The sequence below is a fragment of the Lonchura striata genome, chromosome 2, assembly GCF_050655825.1.
Source record: "Lonchura striata isolate lonStrDom1 chromosome 2, ASM5065582v1, whole genome shotgun sequence".
Classification (NCBI taxonomy): Eukaryota; Metazoa; Chordata; class Aves; order Passeriformes; family Estrildidae; genus Lonchura; species Lonchura striata.
The window spans coordinates 134,346,924-134,368,523 of NC_140704.1; the positions used below are offsets into that span (position 1 = coordinate 134,346,924).

The following is a 21,600-nucleotide window of genomic DNA, read 5'->3' on the forward strand; positions in this document are numbered from 1 at the left end:
GCTTTCTCTGTTTCCTTCCTACAAGAAAACAGGGAATGAGTCCTTGTAGACTGAGACAAGCTGGATGCTCCTGCAAAGAGCTCATGTGACAGTATACACAGATCTAGTATTTTTGAACCCAGCAGAAAGCCTTTAGTTCAGGAAAGCAAAGTAGCATCCTTTCCACCCTACTCCAGCTATACTTACTGCTCTCTGTTTTCTGTAGAAAGTGTCCTGCAGATGTACCATTGATCATTGTTTGTCATATTATGGTCATATAGGGCTTTTACTTGATACTCAGTGATGTAATGTAATGTTTCTAGCAGGAAGAGTCTTCCCACTCAAGAGTGGTTTTCTTGCTATGTAGCAAGCATAGTCCAAGCAAACAGATCTAAGATGACAACATTGCTGACTCCTTTCTTTGCTGTGAAAATTGTTAGCTGCCACCAGGCCTATGGAGATAAACAGGAATTGTCAGTACCACCATTAATGCCCTTGCAGGTCTTCAAACAGCATTAACATGGACAAATGTCAGTGTAGGCATGACACATTTCAAACTAGAAATTGGCTGAGGGCTTTTTGTAGGGAGTAGCAAAGGTGATGGTGTTCTGTTTTTTGTTTTTTTTTTTTCTTTCCCTTCTATAGTCTCTTTTTTTTTTTTTTGGTGTACATTCAGCTACTGTTGTGCATTTGCCCATGTGTTGAATATGAATCCATGGGTCAGCAATTTCCAGAGAAGCCATGCCTGCCTTCTGATTGTCCTATATCAACAGTAGAATATCCATAGTGATTTAATTAGTTTATTGTTTCCTTCTTGTAGTCTCCATTTCTGAGGAGATGCTTCAGTCTGTCATCACTCTTTTTAGCATTGGTCTTTTATGTAACATAATAATAAAAAGTAGAAATAGTTTTCCAGCCTATATACAACTTGAAATGCTTTTATGACTATTGCTATTTTTTCATCTGGCATAAAAGATTTTAATAGAGCCGTGGTCTTGGAGATAAATGAAAGTAGCTGCTAAGCAGCATGACTACCCATTACATGAAGGAATTATACCATCTCTGTCAGCTTTATCTACAAGTTCTTTGAAAAACTTTCTGTCTTGTTCTTATGTCTTCTCTAAAATTACTCATATATCAGAAAATCAAGTAAACTTTTCCCCTTCTTCTCTTCCCCAACTTTCTCAGTCAATAGCCACTTGAGTTGAGAACATTGGCTCAGGATGAACTGTGTGTATTCTGACATTGTGACTGGGGACTGTTCTGGGGGAAGAATTGTGCTGGGGTTGGAGCTTTTTCAAGAAACACAAGAGTAGATCTGCTTTGGCTCTTGAGCAACAGGGAGGCTGACACCGCACTCCAAGGCCAGCAGACAGTTTGGGAGTCCTGTGGCAGTAGGGTGTGGGGCTCGGGGACAGGGGTGATGTGGCTGGGGGTGGCTGTGGGACCGTGTGTCATGGTCACGGTGCGGGGAAGCCGCGGGGCGCGGACGCTCTCCCGGGTGCTGCCAGGAGCCAGCACGGCCCAGGGCTGACACTGGGTGCTCTGTGGCAGCAGGCCCAGCAGGCACCCCTCTCATGGTGTGCTTCCCCTGCCATGGTGCAGGCAGCACAGCAAGGATTCATTTCCCATTTGCTACGGTCCCACACATAAGTGCTTTTCAGATTGCCTTGGAGCAAGAACTTCTTTCCCCTTCTAAACTAGCCCCAAGCATGCTTCATGAGACTGACTGCCAGGTTCTCCAGGTCTTCTGACATAGAAATCTAGTGTGATACTGTTTGAAAGTGTATTTTTGATGTGCTGGATAGAATTTTTTACTTTAGTATAGTTAGGACTATTCCTTTTAATCTTCCAAACTTTGTTGGTTTCTTGGTTTTGTCTCCTTTGTGTGAGAGCTGTCAGAGATGTGACATCCTTGCACTGTCTCAATTTATTTTAGCTGCAGTTCCCTAGCAGGGCATAGAAGTATGTTTACAGTGTCATCTCTGGGGGCCTGACACTATTTTGATTAAGGGTTGCTTTGGAGATTGTTCAGTGAATGGAGGTGAGATAAGTCAACTAAAAATATATAATTTTGGTATATGTCACATTGGTGATAGAGATGAAAGGTGTGAAAGAGATGGTGGTTATGTGTGTATCCACCTTATCACAAATTTTCTTGTGATAGTGGTATTCCCAAAGTGTGATGTGCAACAGCAGACAAGAAAGATGCCAAAAGATAGGGTGAAGTGATTGGATTTTTTTGATAGGAGGTGTTAATCACTGCCTACTTTGCAAGTCAGAGTGCTAACTACTGTGGGCTTTTTTCTACAAAAAATGCTACTATCTGCGCAGTAATCTAAGGTGGCACAATCTTGATTTCCTGACAAGTTTCCTCAAGCACTAAGAGTGTTAAAAAGTTTTCACATTCCTGTCATCCAAGGGTGGCTAATAGACACATCACTGAGGGTTATATTAGGTATTTCCAATACTAAGCTTAATTTGGAGCTATTTTGACCATTATGAAGACAGCACTTGGACATCCTGAAGGAGTTACCGTAGATAAAAGATGGTGTGTGATGGTTGAGAGCTTTCAGTTCTACCACAGAGATGGCTGTGGGTTTAATTTCTGCAGGGTTTTTGTGGTGCCCTCAGTAAGAGGGACTTGAGGCAGTGAATAGCCAGCACCATAACCCAAGCTGACCAAATCCAGAAACCAGCTATATAAACAGGAATATTTTCCAGAGGAAAAAGTTCTTATATTCCAACTATTTCACAGTATTCCTCTTAACAACATACTTGGAAGTCACACTCAGGACACTGTAGGCTTCTTCTTTCCAATCTTATTTGGATTTGGTGATGCTTTTTTTGTGCTTTTTAGGGAACAAGATGTTGTCTGAAATGCTGTTGCTATGTTCTGGAGAGGACTAGTGAGTGGTTCTTTTTTGGTCTCTCAGTCGTATTTTCACGTCATTCTGAAAATACTACTGTCAGTTCAGCAAGGGAAGTGTCTTTTCCTTGTTTAGATCTATTCCATGCCAAGCAGAGACCTGTTTAGATAAAGCTAATTAGAAAGCGGGAACCATGGGGGATGTGTCTTAGCCAGTACCCAAATCAGGCCTAAATGGTAGTTGCTTCAACTTTTTGAGGATTGTCAGAATTCCCCTGAGGCTGTGTGGAAGAAAAGCTGGGTACCTGTGGTGCAAATCTAGTGACTAGTCCAGGGATTAGATTAGTTGCCCATTTTTTGAGAGAATGTGGATCTGCATCCTTCTTAGCCAAAGAGGTTCAAACTGCAATGCTCTCCATTATGTCTGGCAGACAAAACTATTGCCTGAAGCAAAGGTGGCATCTAAGGATTTGGAGGAACAGTTGTGATTAAATAGGACTTTTCATTTCATAAAAAGAAAAAAATACATTTGTGTACATATGTTTTATCAGATCTCTAATCTGATAATCAATTTTAATTTCCTTGCCTGTGAAACTTTGTGTAATATGGAGGAACTTCAGAAGATAAAGTAGGTTGAGCTATCCAGTGAGCCATTATTTCCCAAAGAAAACACTTGAATCAGAGCCAGAAAAATTTTCCTCCTGGATGCCTTTCCACACCTCTGTTTTGAAGCAGGATGTTGATTTTTTTTGACCTTTGAGTTGCATTTCAGGAAAATACCTGATTCTTGTTGTGAGGTCTTCATTCTAGAAGTTGTGTTGTAATTTTGCTATCTCTGAAAGTTTTTGTTTTCCAGTACTATTCTGTGCCAGTATCTTTTTTAATGATTCTAAATTTTCTTTTCTACCATGCAGAGATTGTTTTAGTTGTTGTCTTGTTAATGCTCCTCTTTTAAATGCCAAATGTATGTAATTCTTGATAATGACTTCAAAACATTATTATTGTGCTCGTATTTTCAGCCTGTCTTCTTTCTTTAAAAAAACAAATTAAAATATCAGTTTGGAATGAGTGAGTCATACTATTCTGTTGTAGGAGCGTTTTATTTGTTAGGAACTATTCTTATGCACATTTGCTGGATTTATTACCCAAGGGTTACTTGGGTAACTGGTGCCTGTAATGAGCAGAACACATTGAGATTCCTAAGGAGTGGTCCAAGAATGGGTCAATTCTTTTTTCCTCTTTCAGGCCTTGCTAATAATTTAGTCTCTTTCCTGTGTCTTCTTCCTTTCATTATCACTCAAGGATATTTATTAGACATGTCCATTTCCTTATTCTAAAGGAGGCTTCATACTTCAGCAGGGCTTTGAATGTGGAGGAAATTAAATTTAAGGTAATCTTTAGGGAGTGTTTTGTCCTCTTACTCAGTTCAAAAGAAAAGGGCTTCTGAATTATGTGGAGTTTAAAGCCATGTGAATTCCTAGTGACTGAAACATAAAGTAGTAGTAATCTTCCTGTAGACAGAAACTGCTTAGTTTTTAGAATTCAACAGATGTGCTGTGGAAGAGAAATTCTCTTGAAGCAGTATGTGACAGGCAAAAACTGTTCAGTTCACATGATTTAAGTAAGGATAAAGAAGTGTATTGATTTATTTATGGTGTGTAATTAACTAGCAATCGTTGAACTATACTTTTAGGCTTAATATCAACAGTACAACAGACAACCACAATACTAGCATTTATAAAATGGTAACATGCAACTATAAATTTCTAAATCACTTTCTGTAACTGATGCAGTGTGTGTCATGTGCACACAGCCATGCATCTCACAGGCCATGGGTGTGTAAGTTACCCTTATCTGAGTGTACAGGACCCTCTGTCCACACACCCATGCTGTTGGAGACTTGGGTTACCTCCATATGAGCCTGGGGCCCCACCAACACCTCCTGCCACACCCAGGAGGAGACTCTGTGCCCCAGGGTGTTGGTTCTGGGGATGCCCCATCCATGGTGGCTCTGGGGAAGCTGGAGGTAGCTGCTGAGGGTAACCACAGGGGGTGGCACTGCCAAGCTCCAGCAGAGCCCCTGATGCTGTGGGACCTCATCAGAGCCCATGGCACTGGGGTCTGCCCATGTCACACAGGCCTGATGGCTGCTGCTTACACTCCAGACTTTCTATCCCTATTGCAAGCCATTAAAGTGTTTTCATACCTCTTTTCAGGAAGGGTTCTTCTGTTTGAAAAGTGTCATGGTAATTTCCTGGCTCCTACTTACAGCAGCTGATGCACTCCCTTCCTTTTTCATGAGATCCCTTGAGGCAAGTATCCCCTTGACAGTTTGGGTGCACTGTTTGCATCTTTATCTTAGTAGGCATTGTCATCTAGGCCCCTTGCCTAGGGTGGGCTGTGCAACCATCTCTACCTTGGTGATGTCATAACAAAAAATGTAATTGGTCTGAAAGATTTCACAGGTCAATGAAGTGTTACATTTTGTCTCCAGGTGCTGAAGAAGATGAGGATAGTGCAGTGATAACAACATCTAGAACAGTTCCAAAGTTACTGACAACTAGTGATGCACCCAGGGCTGAGACCACCACAGTGAAAATGCAGACCAAGGTGCCTGCACAAACAAAGGTGCGTGTCTGGAGAGCAAGACCATTTAAAATTATTCCACTGTACATTCTTGATGGTTTGATGTTAAGTCTTCTATTTATATGGATTAAAAAGCACCCCTAAACTTTACTTATTAGTACAGCCTGCTAAATGACACCAGAGCTGTTTGTTTTCATTCCTGCTAGAAAGCCTGTATGGCAACATCTGGATTTCACATGAAAGGAGAGGTGCAAAATAATGTATCATGATATCTTTGAGTCTGAGCTGTACATTTTTTATATTTCAAAAAGAGTTACTCAAAAATACTTTACGAAACTTTCCTTCTCAAAGGAGAATGCTGTATGGTTTGGCTGTAGTTTGAGCACTTTGCAGGTTCCGTTCAGTATTTTAGTATTTCCTTCTACCACCATAGATGATATTTTCTAAGTTACTCTTAAAGGTGTTCTGCATATAACATTATCTGATTTGTTAATTTTAGAGTTTTTATTTCTTTCAGAGGCTGTTATTCTGATACACACAGGCAATATTAAGAGGTGTTGGCTAAATGTACTTTTGGAGGTTTTAAACTTCTGGGCAGTGTTTTTCATTCTGACATGATGACAACAAATAGATCAAATTACAATGTCTAGACCAGTTTTCTGTGCTCGAAAAGCTTCCTGTGTGTTGTGTTGGTATTGTGCGGTATGTGCGTGGAGCCACAGCTATGTGACTGCCCACGGCAGGCAGTGACTGTGCCAGCTTCTGGTCTGCCCTCTCTGTAAGCAGTGCTCAATTTTTTTTTTTTTGTATCACAGTCACCTGAAGAAATTGATAAAGAGGAAAGGCCTGAGATAGATGCCAAGAAGAAAAGTGATGAGCCAGGGGATGACACCGACGTGTTCACTCAGAAGCATTCAGAAAACCTCTTCCAGAGAACAGAAGTTCTGGCAGGTGAGGCAGTGTTTGCCAAGGTCTATCTCACCAGAAATAAAACAGAAAACAGAGGATCCGAATCAAGCAATACAAGCTCAGCATCTGAATTTTCTTGTCAGATTCATACTGTTAAACACATTAGTACTAAGCACATTCATAGTGGGTAGCCAGTAGTTGATTTGATGAGAATAAATTTGGCATCTTGGGGAAATACTTAATAGTGAAGTCTGTTGCTAATTGATTTGATGCCCACAAGTTGAACACTGCCAGCTGAGTATCGGGAGCTTTTACAGCTTAGAAAAGGAGCTGGAATGTGATTGATGCTTGTCATGAAGAAATGTATTTCTCACCTCCCAAGAACACATTGCTGTCTGGTCAATGTGGTGCAGATGAACGCTGCTTGGGAGGAGCTCGTGGGTGGATGGAAAGGGACAGATAGGTACAATCCATTAGGGTACAGAAATCCCTTAAGATAAAGAGGGTCTATGCATAATCCAGGGAGGCGCACAGGCTGGCCATCAATGGTTTCACTAACTTGTGAGATTATTTTTGGTTTAAGGACAGGCTTTACAGGTATACTTTCCCCCCCCCCCCATGTATTTGGAAAGGGAGTTGGGAGCCCTGAAAGTCACAGTTTCGGACCACATCTTCCTATGAGCATCAAAAAATGAAATGACCTTAAATCCACATCAGTGGCAACATGTGGGTTTCCTCTTGAAGTCTGGTTGGGAGTTGACACTCATAAACATGTGAAGTATTCTCTCCTATTATTGATCAAGAGGAAGTTTATTTCAGTGTAGAGTCAGAGCAAAAACTACAGAGAAAAGTAAAAGCCCATTTCTTAGCTAGGGTAACAAAATCTTTTAATGTTGAAAATGTAACTGTTGAAAAATTAGTTTGAAAGACAGCTTCATGCTCTGGCAGTACTAGTGGTCTTCTTAGTTGAGGTTATGAAAAAACTTTAATAACTCTTTTAAAAATGGGTTGTTGGATCTCTGACTTGTAAGTGGAATGTGATTTTAAATGATTGCCTTCATGAATGCAAACAAGCTTTCTGACAGTATATTTCAGGATACTAATAATGAAGACAGTTGCATAATGGGAGCCCTTTCCTGCAATTTGAAAATAATAGCAAACTTATTGTGTGAGATGAAAAAGAAGTATGGTGCTAAGCTTGTTTACTGGCATATTGTGAATCTCTGTTTCTTTGATTACAGCTGTTATTGCTGGCGGAGTTATTGGTTTTCTTTTTGCAATCTTCCTTATCCTGCTGCTGGTGTATCGCATGAGAAAGAAGGATGAAGGCAGTTACGACCTTGGTGAACGTAAACCATCCTGTGCTGCTTATCAAAAGGCACCAACTAAGGAGTTTTATGCATAAAATTCCTATTTAGTGTCTCTATTTATGAGATCACTGAACTTTTTTAAATAAAGCTTTTGCATAGAATAATGAAGTTTTTTTTTCATTAAAGAGCCGTTATGGCACCTTTATGATAAAACCCCATTGTATTTAAAACTTTTCACATATTCGTTTAAAAATGTAAAATTAAACCTTAACATTTGCAGTGTTCTGTGAATAACAGTGGCAAAGCATTATTTTATAAAACCATTGATGTTCACTGAATGATTTTTAAAACTTTATGCATAAATATAAAATAATGAAAATTATTGTTTTATCATATGGTTCAATGAAAGTTGTTTAATTTTGGTCAGCATGTCTCAGATTGATCTTACAAGTTAGTTTTTATTTCATTAATTTATCTGTTTCCAAAAAATGCCTTTTTGTAGTTGTCATGGTGCAATTTGTCTTCAGATAATTCAGATAACAGTAACTTCTAGTGTAAATGTAATTTTTCAGCTATGTAAACTTCAATCTCCACTTTGTATGAATTTAAGTGTCAGAATATCAATTTTACACTTTTCATTGTTTCTCAGCGTACCTGTAGCTTCAGTGAGATTTGTAACAGCAAATTAATGTGTAAAATTGGATTATTACTATAAACTGTATAGTCATATTCTTACTAAACAAATCTCCTGTAAGGAAGATTTGTAGTAAGCTACTGACAAACCTAAGCAAACCCAAAGACTCTAACAGTATTTTGAGAAGTTGCTGCAGATTTCTATGGCCACTGTATTTGTTAATTATTTGCAATTTGAAGGTACAAGTAGAGGTTTAAATTTTTGTTCTTTAAAAATGCATTTAAGTTGTAAACGTCTTTAAAGCCTTTGAAGTGCCTATGATTATATGTGACTCGTTGCAGACTGGTGTTAATGAGTATATAACAGTAAAAGAAAATGTTGGTATTTTATAAGCACAGACAATTCTAATGGTAACTTTTGTAGTCTTACATGGATAGACATAATTGTAATTTGGGAACATAAACACTACTGAATAAATCATGTGGCCTAATACTGAGAATTCTATTGTGATATACTTTGTATGTTTTTTCATTTTATGTCTGTTTGCTTATGTTTTAATGTCAAGAGTACATCTAGTAGATCTTAAAAGTCCAGACCAAAAAAGAAAGGCTGTTGATCAGGGTGATCCTCACACCAGAGTTATTGCTAAGGTGGCAGAGAGAAGTGGGAATATTTTAAGTCTTGCATCTGGTGTATTAGCTGTGAGACATTCAACTTTTGCATTATGTTTAATGGCAGTGTGGACACAGGCCTGTTCTTCCTTCAAATGTTGTTTTCCCTACTGTAAAATTCAGAGTACCCCAGTTCACTTACTGTGTGTATTTGTTTTTGATTTGTTGCTCATGTTTGTGTTTTCCCTGTCCTTTTGAAGAATTTTGGTTTATTCTGCTCAGACTCCAGCAAAAGAGTTGCGACAAGTGGAATATTTTCATAAGAGAAGAAAGAAATATCCCAGGTAGAAGAGAGAAGTGTCTGTTGCTTAGACCCTAGATAGGTGCTGGATAGAGGGACACAGGGAGAAGGCGACAGTCTGCATACTTATATTATGCTTTGTAACAGACAAATGGCTTCGTCTTCGGCTCTGTTGACCCTCCTCATTTTTTATTTTTGAGATTCCCAAAATACAGTTGTTCAGGATGTCAAGCTGAAGTGCTTTTCGGAAATGGCAATGTATTGTAAATAAGATCTGGTAGCTCTTCCGATAAGAGTTGTGCAACTTGTACTTGTTGCTGTCCCAAGTTCAGTGGTCATTTAGGAACCAACAAAAGCTATCCTGTGCTAAAATATTTAATATATTGCTTTTTACTTATACTTAACTGGCAAGTTTTTCAAAGCCATACAAGTTCAGCAAGTAAAAACAGGGTAAGAATTTAACAGGTATATCTTGTGCAATATTTAGTGAACTTCAATTAGTAAAATAACTGCTTGAAATAACTGTGCCAAGAAAAGAAAATTTCTGGCAAATGCTGTGCCACTGCTGTAAAATAAAGCATTTGTTAAAGTGCCAAAATAAAGTCTACTATGCCTAAACTAATACTTTATTTGTATAGTCTGACATCCAGTTTTTTGAAGGCCATTTTGCTTAATGTAGTAGATCTGAATTTCTTTCAAGGGTGCAATGAATATTGCTGTAAGTATAGCTATAAATATTAAACACCAGATAAACTGTCTTCTTCATAAGCAAATGGATGATAAGTAGCTGTTTTGATTTTATGTATGTATATATGCCTCTGTGTCTGCTGTACAGGCCACTTTATCCAACATAGACATCTGTTGTAATTATGCAGACTACCAAGTATTATGCTTGTCTGGTTCCTCCTGCATTTGTTTACAAACAGAAGCAAAGGTAAATTTTCAGCTTTATTTCACCATTCGCCTTTTTGTCCCCTGCACATTCGTTATCTACTCTGTTATATGCAGAAGAGGTTTAATTCTTCAGCTGTATACACGGACCTGAAATGTTGCATCTTCCCACTTTCCCTAACAAAAACCTGAAACTTTTGAACATGCAGTAGGCGTGTTAATAGGATTTATCATCTCATGATCTCTGCCTTTCTGTTATCAGTGCCAAACTGTACTATTAGGAAAAAATTCTAACAGAGCTATCATCTCAGTTATAAACATAAGTTCAGTTTTCATCAGTCTGAAAACCAGTCTGATGCAGACATCCGACTCCCAGCAATGCCGTTCTGAAGAAATTGGCAGCCCATGTGTGTCTCTTATGCTGAGGCTTCCTAGCACGAGTTGGTATTCAGTTTCCTTTCCCTTTTGTTCTCTGCTTCCTGGATGTGTTTCTAGCAATACTCTGGCTACTCGTGGATGTTGCTGGGCAGCTGGCAGTCTCGGTGCCAGGCTGTGGTGCTGCGCCACCTGCCCTCAGCTAACCATGGCTTTTCCTAGAGACCCTTGGCTCTGCTCTGCCAGAGCCACTCTAGCAGCTCTGGAATTCCTCAGCAATCTGATACAGTGTCTCCTTGTGATTGATAAGCTCTAGTGTTTATCAAAATGTCACTTTGCTTTGATTTACCTTGGTGTCACTTTGCTTTGATTTACCTTGGGTTATAAATTGTTACTTCCTCTTAGATTCTTAGTAAAAGAAGCCAAATACAACTAGGGTGAAGCTTACGTGAAAGAAGGCTCTTGCCTCTGCTTTATTCATGGCAAAATAACTTCAGAAGTTGAGTACATGGTTCCTCTGCTTGCCAGCTTTATGAGTGAATTGTAGCTCACGTTTTCAAGCTGCATAGTTAGTTTTTTCTTCACTTTGAGCATTGCACTTCACTGAAATAGGATAAATTAAAATAAAAATTGTTCTCTTGCATCTCCTAACAAGACAGTAACATATTTGTAACTTTGACTAGTTGTTCCTTTTTTTTACTTAAAGCTAAGTATTGATAGGGTGGTGAAGTGCAATCTTAAATGATAGATACTATTCTTCAGCAACATAATGGAATACAGGAAACTTTTGTAAGGAAACAAGTATCCAGATAAACATTAAATAAAAACTATTGGAGTGAGGCAGATGATGGTATTATGCTGAGTATTCATGTATTTTGTTTAAGTAAGCAGAAGGGAGGAGGAATCCAAGGAGGAAAGCTCTCTGTGGAAACTATTATTCTTATAGATGGAAAAGAAATAATATAGCAAATTTTTTTAGACTTCCAATCAGTTATATTTGTTGATTAGCACTTGCTTAATCAGACTGGCATAATTTCTGTTAAGGAAATACTTGTTGTCCACTTTTAATGAGCATTAATATTAATTTTGTTACACTTAAGCTCTTGGCTGTGTATCCCAGAGCTCTGAACCTTGGTGTAAAAACTCCGTCCTGGGAACCTTTAGAGTATTGCCTTTCCAAAACTTTCACCAGACTGAGTGAGCACAACTTTGCTGTACAGTTCATCTGAGAAAAGACACAGCTAGTACACCACTTCCTGGCATGTCTTCTGGTTCTGGGATGGTTCGTGGCTGGAGCAGGAGAGGGGATGCTGACATGTGCATTTGATTTCCTCACAGCTCTCAGGCTGACCAGGCACTGGGTTCAGCTGCGTGGGTGGGAGTGGGGGAGCTGTAACCCAACACTGCCAGGGGAAAAAAGGATGCTTTGCTGAGGTTTCTTCCTCTGTGAAGTTAAGTAAGTTGTGTATTTTTTGCTTTGAAATCAAATAAATGATAAAATTTGAGCTCAGTAGAGCTAGAAATGGAGATGTGGGTGCCTGCCCTGACCCCTGTGAACTAATTTCACATGTGCATCAGATGTGCCAAGTAGCTGCTTATGTGGGTGGAAATCTGAAAATCCCTCTGTACTTGCAGTATCTGAGTTTTAGTTTATAGTGGGAATGAGGGGGAGGGGACAGGGCTCCTTTAAAACTGCAGACATTAATTGGGGGTGAGTGGAAAGAAGGCAGGAAGAGAAACTGTCCTGACAGCCCCCGTTTTCCACTGAAAGTTGCAAGGCATTTTGTTTTCTTGAGTTGTTACCATTGCACTGAAATTGTCCTTCATAGAGAGAATCTGTAGGCAGGAGAGCGAGCAGGTGCTGGTGTCACACCCCGAGGGATGCTCCTGGATGGACACAGCTTCCCAGCACATCAGAGATGTTCCCAACCACAGCTTCTGCTGGTGGCTCTACCCTGGAATTCTGGCTACAGTAAAGCAGCTGAAGGACCTGCAGGATTGACCCTGTGCATATCCTGCTGCCCACATGAGGTGCTGGGAGGCTGACGGGAGGCAGTGGCTGGGGTGCCACGCTGCACATGGAAGGCTCTGGGCTGTGTCCGTGGCAGGTGGGAAGAAAAGGATGAGATGTGCAACAGGGGCTTTGCAGTCGAGACATGCTGCCTATTGAAGCATCTTTCCTTTTCTTTCCCATGCTTGGAAGATGTCGTACTTTCACTCCATTGGACTCTTTTGATAGATCTTTTGGTGGCATAGTTTGCACAACTCTAGTTTTTTTAATTCACATTGCAGCTTTAAATCTGTAGATATAATAGATCTGTAGAATGCCATCGTTTTACTGGGCCTGAGTGCCACTGTCTCTCATGACTAAAGGTCAGGTCCAAAGAATTCCTCCATCCTGGCAGTTCAGCCCTGGCCTGGAATGAGAAGAAGTAGGAATGTTTGTGAAAAACTTTTGGAAAAATATTGCAAAACCTGTAATAGTTCAATGAAAATAAACATAGCACAAGTTCTCTGTAGGGGGTGACTTTAATTAATTTAGATTTCTTCTGGGTTTTTTCCCATGGATTTTTATTTGATGAATGCAGAGGAAGCTTCTGATATTTTTCTATGTTTAATCCAAGTGCTGACGTATAAGAAACAATAATTCCACCAGGCAACCTACTTGGAAGTTTATCTAGTGGTGGGAAACTAAGCTCACTGGAGGAAAAAGCTCTGTGTCCTACTTACCCACCCACCTTGTATGGCCATATGTAGTACTAGAGTGTAAACACAATTTGGTACCCATTTTCCTGAGTTCCTGTGGTGGAATAGGAGCTTTTTCTAAACACTGCAGGTCCCCAGAGGATACCAAAGAGAAATGAGAACAGACTTTCTTTTTGATGTTTTTGTGTCATAACCCATAATACTAACACTCATCTCCTTCCTACTCCCCTTTCTAAGTATAGCAGCAGGGAGAAGTCAACAACCATCACACTAAATGGTACTGAAAGAATGTAAAACAGCCCAAAGTGCAGTTTTCATCATTCATCCCTATAATTTTCAATACCACAGAGCTAACACATGAGTTTCTTATGAAAGGAATGGAAGCAGAACATGTGCTTTCTTCTAGACCAGCCCAAAGTGCCAGATGAGTTAATGCTGACTTGGGAAAAGTCTCAGATGGCAAAGGGAATGGCTCACTCCTGCTCAGACCAAAAAGCCTGAATGAAGGACCCTGCCTTGCTGTATTGCCTCACTGCCAGGCTGGAGAGCCAAAACTTCAGGAGCAGTCCTAGTGAAACTTCATGATCTGAGCTCCATCCCATAGGAAAACCTTCCCTGAGAATCACTGTAAGCTTAAATTATTGACTACAATCAAAACAGCAGCTAGAAACTTGTATTTAAATAAATCATCAGCTTTCACCCTGTTTTGCATTTGCTCAGATATTTTCCTAAAGAAAATTAATTTTTATTGGCTGGTAAACAAGATGGTTTGTTAACTCACAATTTATTTAATCTTTGCACTAAATTTTACTCTGCAGTAGTACAGACTATTTTCATACTTACACCATTACAAAGCTTAACTTCCATTATTTATATTTTAGTTTTTCCATTCCGTTATGTTAAAATGGTAAATATTTATTTAATAGCTAATTCAGTCTATAGCTTTTGTTTCAACTTGCTTTTCAATGTAAATTGAGAATTCATTATGAATGCATGAAATTAGCATTTCTTATAAAATAAAATACATTAGGCCCATCAGAACAAAGATAAGCAAAACTATTTTTACTATAAAGCAAATAGTGCAATTATTGTAACTTATTTATTACACAGAAGCATTTCTGCTAGTTACTGAATTGAGTAATTCCAATCACAATGTCTCTTAATACTTTAGAACCAGCAACTCTCAATCTGTCTTCTTCTTTTACCATAAGTAGGAGAAGTATAAGCTTTCCTCTTTCTCAGCTTCTAAGTGGTTTTATAAAAAAAAAAAAAAAAACCGAAAAAAAAAAAACCCTGAAAATAAATTATACCCAGAGAAGAGCTGTCAAAGTGTCTAAAGTTAAGTTTTCTTTTATCATCTCAAAAATGGGTTACAGGTGCCCAGCCATGTGACTTCTCCCAGTTCATGGTTTGATTTTTGTAACAGCTCTAGCAATAAAAATCAAATTTTTCTCATCCAGTCTGTGCTTTTTATCACACACTTTCAGCCACTAAAAGCCAAGCCGAATTTTACTTAAGCCTTTCCTAATGGGACTTTTAATGTAGATTCTGAAATTCCATAGACTTGTTCACCTCTGGCTCTTCTAAGAAGTGCTGTACCTGTTCTTAAAGAAGCAATATGTTCTTTTAGACAATCTGTCAGTTTATAAACTTTGCACTTTTCAGTATGTTTATGAAAAATTTCAGAGCATGATCAGACAGTCTGCAATTTTGAATAGGAATCACACCACCTTCTAAATATATACCACAGAGGATCAGGACTCCAAAATTTTAGTTAGTTTTGGAAGTAACACATTAACTCTTTTGCAGATTCACATTTTTTTTTATGTTTAAATGATTAATGTGCAACTTGAATAGCCTGTTGAGAGTCTTGTAGTTAAACCTAGAATGAGATATTGGTGAAGCTAGGTCTCAAGGCATGAATCCACACATTGAGTTTTGTCTGTGCTCAAAACCTGTCACAAAATAAAGTACCCTCACTTTGGGCCTGTTCAGATGATAACAAGCTATTTTAGCACTGAGTTTCTGTACATCTGTCTAGTATCTGCCACTCCAAGAACATTTCCCTTCCCAGTAAAATGGCTGGCTGAAGCTTACTGAGAGAAGTCACACTTCTACTCAGCCTCCCATCTGCCTGTTAGAGGGAGGTTTTATGTTCACGTCCTGTATGAACACTATAATGTGTTCATAGAATCATGGGATGGTCTGGGTTAGAAGGGACCTTAAAGATTATCTAGTTACAACCCCCCTGCCCTAGGTAGGGACCGCTTCCACTAGCCCAGGTTACTCAGAGCCCCATCGTGGCCTTAAACACCTCCAGTGATGGGCATAGGGGTCTGTTCAATACAGTTCAATTGAGGCCAAGTCCAGAAATAAAACATGTATTTTATCTGCATTTTTAAAACTATCCATGGATTTAAACTTGTCTGGGACAAATATGGGTGGAATAAGTCAAATTTGGATTTTGAGAAATTTGAACCTGGGTTTTATCCTTGCTAAAATACTAAGAATGAAGCTAGCTCTAGGGAAGAGAGTTCTTGAGAGAAACTGTAATTTAATTGCTGCATTGTAAGGAAAGCTCTTTAGGGCAGTATTTAAGGTATTTTTAATGCAAATATGGGATAATTGATGTCAGACATTCAAATACTTTTGTATACTGCTGGGCCAATTGCTACTGAAAACTGAAAATCCACAGGAATGAACAGGGTTCCTTGCATGTCTGGTTTTATATCAGGTGCCCGTGCTCTGTTTTCCCTCCATGGCAGCACAAGTCACACAGTTTATAAGGAGATTCAAGTAGGAACATGTTCCACCAATTTTTACCAAAATTCTGTCTGTGGTATGGCAAACCCATTGCCCCAGTAAGAAAACGTAATAGTCTGCAGGAGAAATCACCCTGCCAGACTGTGTCTTTAGTAGCAAGTTTTGCTGCCAGAACTTTTGTGGGGTCATGAGTTGCAGACCTTTTTATGTCCCTGGAGCACGTGTGTTCACCATGGTTTTTTGGAGATGCTCTGTGCCTCTCTGCAAGAAGCTGTAACAGCAGAAGGGCTTGCAGTTGCCAGGAGCAGTGGCATACAGTGGCATTTTGCTGCTGGCTATTTTGGATGATGTTATTCAGAGAGGAGACTTAACTTTGGCAGGAGAAGGCTCATTTTGTTGGCTTGTATCAACTTTTGTTGGCTTGTATCAGCAATGCAGAGAAACTTGAGGAGACTAAGGCTGACTTCTGACTGTGAACCTGCATTGCACTGGCCAGGCTGCAGCTACAATGCAGCCCAAGCGAGGACCCCCTACCAGCCCACTGCTGGCAGATGTTCTCACCTGATGATATGATCTTGATACCTGAAATAAGCAAGTCTCTGACACAGCAGCAGAAAAGCAAACAGACCTCTGTAGAAAAATACATCTTTTGAGGTGCTTGCTGTTTTTCTTTCACATTGTCCCTGCTTTTTTCCCCTGTTCTGTGCATTACTAGAATATATTTATTTGCTGCTAGGAGGCATAAATGGAGACATATAAGTCAGGATCAAGCTTAAATACTTCCTTCTACAAAGAACTGAAGAAAAATTATTCTTTGAAACTTACAAGTAATTCTTTCCAGCTGCTTTAACTGAAAAGAAAAAAAAAAAAAAGAGGAAATAAAAGCTGAAGTTTGCATTAATTAGCAGTCCATTTTTACCTGCCTACAGTGCAAAGCAACAGAGAAAAACTTTTAAAGAAAACTTTACAAGAAAACATCTTGTAGTGGTACTAAAATCCATTGTTGACCTAGAGGACACGTTTGGGAGACTGAGTCAGAAAAATAAAAAAATGCTATACTAAAGTAAATAAATGTCATAAAATGAAAATTGAGAGCATACCCCTAAACAAGAGTAATTGGCATATTGGTAATTCTTCAGTCTGGTACAGTGTGCTCCCACTTCAAACACCTTTTGTATTTGGTCCTGTGCTGGCAGCTTTTCAAAGGAATCTCATACTTTCTTCCCTCCCCCTCCCTACTTTGCATAATAATTAGTATGTGAATATGCTTGTGATTTCTTCTTATTACTTTAATACAGTCACATTTTAGAGACTATTTCAATAAAGTTTGGAGAACAACCAAAGCAGTTCTTGCTCCAATAGCCACGCAGTCTAAATAGAATGGAAAACCAAAGCACAGCAAAGTAGCATCATGCCACTTCCCCTGCTTTGCAGGGAGAAGCTTCGTACCAAGCAATTTCCATCAGAGGAGATTCAGGAGCTGCTCAGGCAGTGAGTGTTTTGTGCCTAACAGCACACTCCACCAGTTGCTTCATATGCTGTATAACAGGAGGTGAAAAAATCCAGCAGTAAGTAGTGTCATATGTCCTCATTTTAGGTTGAATTCCCCTTTCCAGGAGCTAGGTACCAGTTCATTCCTTGAAATACCAAGTTACAATCAGATAATTCTGATTATTATTGACATTCATATATATCTAATCCTTTTCTTTAATAGTAAATTATTGACTGACACTGTTTCTAGCACTATAATCACAGCAGTCTTGTAAAGATGCATCCATAGAGACCTTCAAGCACCTGATAGTCTTTATGAGTTAAGGAGTATGCAAGATGGATGACAAAGATGATTTCTGGATGGTGGGGCTGGGATTTTGCCCAGCACAGTAGCCTATAAAGTTGGGAAACTGATCACAAGACTCCTCAGCTCCAGACTCTCCCAGATTTACAATTACAGTCCCGAGTAGGGAAAACCAAGCCATCTGAAAGTCCTGAGGTTGTAAACAAATGTATGTATTTAGTGAATAATGCAAAATAGAGAAAAACACATAAGAGGTGGGTATAAGGGAAATACCTTTCCCGAGGCTAAATGGGTATTGATGTGTTTGAAACCTGTAAACAGATTTGTGCATGTTGCTGGCTGTAGAGGGGTGGAGCACTAGGTTTTGCTGTTATGCCTCTTAACTTTTGTCACTCCTCTGGCAAGGACAGCAGAAGACTAAAGCAGTGAATTCTCTACCCTCTGACCTGGGATTAATGGCAGCTACACCAAGATATCTCCAACCTTCTGACTATTTGATGGAGGAGAAAAAAAAGATGGTCTGACTCTCAACTTTTTGGTATAGAAGGATTAACAAAGGAAGCTAATTAACGAAAAAATAATGGGAAACCAGTTGGGTGAATTGATTTAATTGTTAAGGGAGTAAATGAAATGAAATCATTCTCATGAATCGAACAAAATCCTAAATTTATATTTTACAAGTACAGTTTTACATGAGCTTGTTCATTAAGACATGTCCTGTGTTCTCTCTTGCTGAAAGTGAAAAGGAAGTCTGTACATTAGCAGTTAAGTTCAAGATGTTGTGGGTGTAACAGCCAAACTTTGAGGATAGAATACTTGCTTGCATGACTTTCAGTGACATATTTATCACATTAATCACTGTATAATCTCTTTGCAGAGGTACAGTACTAGATGGAGGCTTACAGCTTATAGGGTACTATATGTAAAGAATATACAGAAAGTGCAGCAAAGGAGAAGCCAGACAGGAAAATCTCTGACAGCCTTTTCTTTGTGTAACATTTTTGTTGAAGCAGTTGTTTTGTTACCCTCAATGGAACAGGACTCTTAAGGACTGTGGCAGTTTGAGAAACATGTTGTTTCATCCCATCAGTATGGTCCCTGATGTGTGTTTCAGAGGACAAAGTTCCAGCTGCAAAAACATACTGTTCAGATGCTGTTCTGAAAAATACAAGTGAAAAAATACAAATGAGTCACCTCAAATACAGAAGTGGAGGAGTCAGGTTGGCAGGAACAGCCATTATCTTATAATAATGTGTTTCAAACCCCTCCTCAAGGTACACACCCATGAAGCTCATTAGTCTAACAGTCATTTCACTGAGGCAGAAAGTTCATTAATATTGGAATACGGTGTTGAATATTAGAGGGAAATTCCTCAATATCTTCCTGCTACAGCAGCTTTTTGGAAATGCACCAAAGGCTTTGATCCTAAAAAACCCTTACCTCTAAGCACCTGGGTAGTCCCATTGACTTAAATAGAATGAGAGCTTTAATTCAAGTGTTTGCAGATTAGGACCCATGTTTGTTTTTTTAAGATCTTATCTACAGAAGAAATTGCACTCATTTACCTAAGTGTTTTATAAACACACCTTTATTTAAATGAGTGCAATGTTACTTCTGCAGGCGGCCACCATCTGAGGAGCAATGGCCCTGCCTCAGTTCCCAGGAGTGGGAAGGCAGGAAAGGCTCTTAGCTGGAAAACATCAATGAACCACACAAGCAAGAACTGCCATGCTCTGAAATACTCAGAAGGATGCTGCCGCCGTGCAGCCAGCAGGAAAGACTCCTCATGCTTCATCCATTTTCCATGTGCCCTTGCACCACTATCACATTAATCACAGAATCACCACAGCGTCACAGAATTCCCGGTTTGGGTTGGAAGAGACCTTAAAAACTGTCTCGATCCAATCTCCTGTCATAGGTAAGGACAACTTCCAGGGGATCACATCGCCCAGCGCCCCATCCCAGCCGGTGTTGAGTATTTCCAGGGATGGGGTATCCGCAGCTTCTTTGGGAGGCAGCTCCGTCCAGCGCCCCAGCACGCTCACGGCCCCTCTCAGGGGAGGTCTCAGCCCGCAGGAGTGCCCGGCGGTGGCGGACGGCGCTTTTCAGGCCGCCGGGCCGGGCCCGCCTGGCCCCGGGCGGGCTCCGAGGCCGGCGGCGGGTCCCGGCCCGCGGCCCGGCCCCTTTCCCCCGCGCCGGCTCCTCCTTCCCGGTCCGCAGCCGGCGGGGTCGGGGCTGTGCCGGCGCCGCCGCCCGATCGGCACGGCAAGGTGCGTGTTTGCTCTGCCCCCGCCTCATCCTCCTCATCCTCCTTTCCTCCTCCCCCTCCTCGGCACGCCGCTGCCGGCGCTCCTCCGCCGGGCTGTAGCGCTTTTTCGGAAGGCTTCTGCTGCCCCCGAGGGCACTTCGCTGCCATTCCCGGCTCCCGGCTGGGCTCGGCCCCGCTCCTTGCCTTGGGCCAGAGCCGTGCGGCGGGTGCTGCCTTTCCCCCGCCCTCCCTCAATGGGCCTTTCCCCGCCGGGCCGCAGATCGCTGCTGCCGCCCTGCCCGGCCGCTGGGCTGGAGCCCCCGGCCTGGAGCCCCCGGCTGTGGGCACTCAAAATGTCTCTCAGACATTTTTAGAGGTTCCAGGCCGTGGTCAGACGCAGTCTGGACCCCGGCAGGCAGCTGGATTTAGCTGTGATTTCGAGTTTGAACCATGGAATGAATTGCCAACTTTGAAGGTGGAACAGGCAGTCACAAAATGCTAGATAGTGTAGTAAATGCAGTCACAGAGTAGAGGGAAATATTTTTTGGTAGTGTACAGGGGGGTTTTAGTGCATGTACAGGGGGTTTTTTACTTTGTACATGGGGGTCAGAAGTTCTAAGATGGAGGAAAGTGGGCTGAACCCATCCTTCTTCTTTCTTCTTCCTTACCTCCATGTTCTTGGTGATGTTGGCACTCACAGACTGGTTTTGAATAGAAAAACACTTGGTAACGTAGGTAATAGGTATTGGGGAATAATTGTAAACATGTTATACGTAATATATCTTATAAAAGATAGCAGCAGCCCTGGGCGGGGAGAGAGAAGAAGACACCAGACAGTCAGGGTGTCAGGAGTGTGTGTGTCTCTGCCTGGGCCGCTGACCAAAGGGCCGCAGCCCGAGAACTTAATCTGTTAGATAACTAGCAATAAATCATCTTGAGACCGAACAAGAAGAGGCTGCGGAGTTTTTCTTTGGGAACACGGGTTGGAGGAGAAGCTTTACCACCACACGAGACCCCAGACCAAACCCGGGGTTCTCACACCCGGCCTGGAGCCCCCAGCGGCGGGGTCGGGGCCACCTTGCTGCGTCTGCTGCTCGCCCCTTGCCGGAGGGGCGGCTGGCACCAGCACGCTCGTACTTCGGGAGCATGGAGGTTCCATGGCGTGACAGCGGCGGAAAAGGGTCAGGAGGTGCTTGTGGACCGCTGGCTGAACATGAACCAGCAGTGAGCCCAGGTGACCAAGAGAGCCAAGGGCATCCTGGCCTGTACCAGCAATAGTGTGGCCAGCAGGAGCAGGGCAGTCCCCCTGGACTCGGAACTGGTGAGGGTGCACATCAATTACTGCATTCAGTTCCGGGCTCCTCGGTACAAGAAAGACATTGAGGGGCTGGAGTGTGTCCAGAGCAGGCAGCGCAGCTGGGGAAGGGTCTGCAGCACAAGTCCTGTGAGGAGCAGCTGAGAGAACTGCGGGTTTTTAGCATGGAGAAAAGAAGGCTCATGGGGACCTTATCATTTTTTACAACTGCCTGAAAGGAGATTGTAGTCACATGGGGGTTAGTCTTTTTTCACATGTAACAAGTAACAGGACAAGTTAACGTAGCCTAAACTGTGTCAGGGGAGTTT

General features: G+C 41.2%; 2 protein-coding genes and 1 long non-coding RNA gene across 5 annotated transcripts in view; 2 read left to right on the top strand and 1 right to left on the bottom strand.

Moving 5' to 3' along the window:
• SDC2 (syndecan 2) overlaps positions 1-9,821 on the top strand; it is a 60,085-nt gene extending 50,264 nt beyond the window's left edge. The window contains exons 3-5 of the mRNA XM_021543247.3: positions 5,343-5,476; positions 6,250-6,385; positions 7,585-9,821. Coding sequence (XP_021398922.2) covers positions 5,343-5,476; positions 6,250-6,385; positions 7,585-7,748 — 434 coding nt within the window. The 3' untranslated portion in view covers positions 7,749-9,821. The remainder of the gene's footprint in view (positions 1-5,342; positions 5,477-6,249; positions 6,386-7,584) is intronic.
• Positions 9,822-18,321: 8,500 nt separating this feature from the next.
• Positions 18,322-19,969, bottom strand: LOC146768435 (uncharacterized). Its single transcript, XR_014953010.1, has 2 exons — positions 19,613-19,969; positions 18,322-18,887 (listed from the first exon to the last, which is right to left on the bottom strand). It is a non-coding gene; the product is annotated as an uncharacterized LOC146768435 (long non-coding RNA).
• Positions 19,924-21,600, top strand: part of CPQ (carboxypeptidase Q) — a 146,929-nt gene continuing 145,252 nt past the window's right edge. For all 3 annotated transcript variants that reach the window (XM_077782816.2, XM_085572363.1, XM_085572364.1), the window contains exon 1: positions 19,924-19,999. The gene's annotated coding sequence lies outside the window, so the exon portion shown is untranslated. The remainder of the gene's footprint in view (positions 20,000-21,600) is intronic.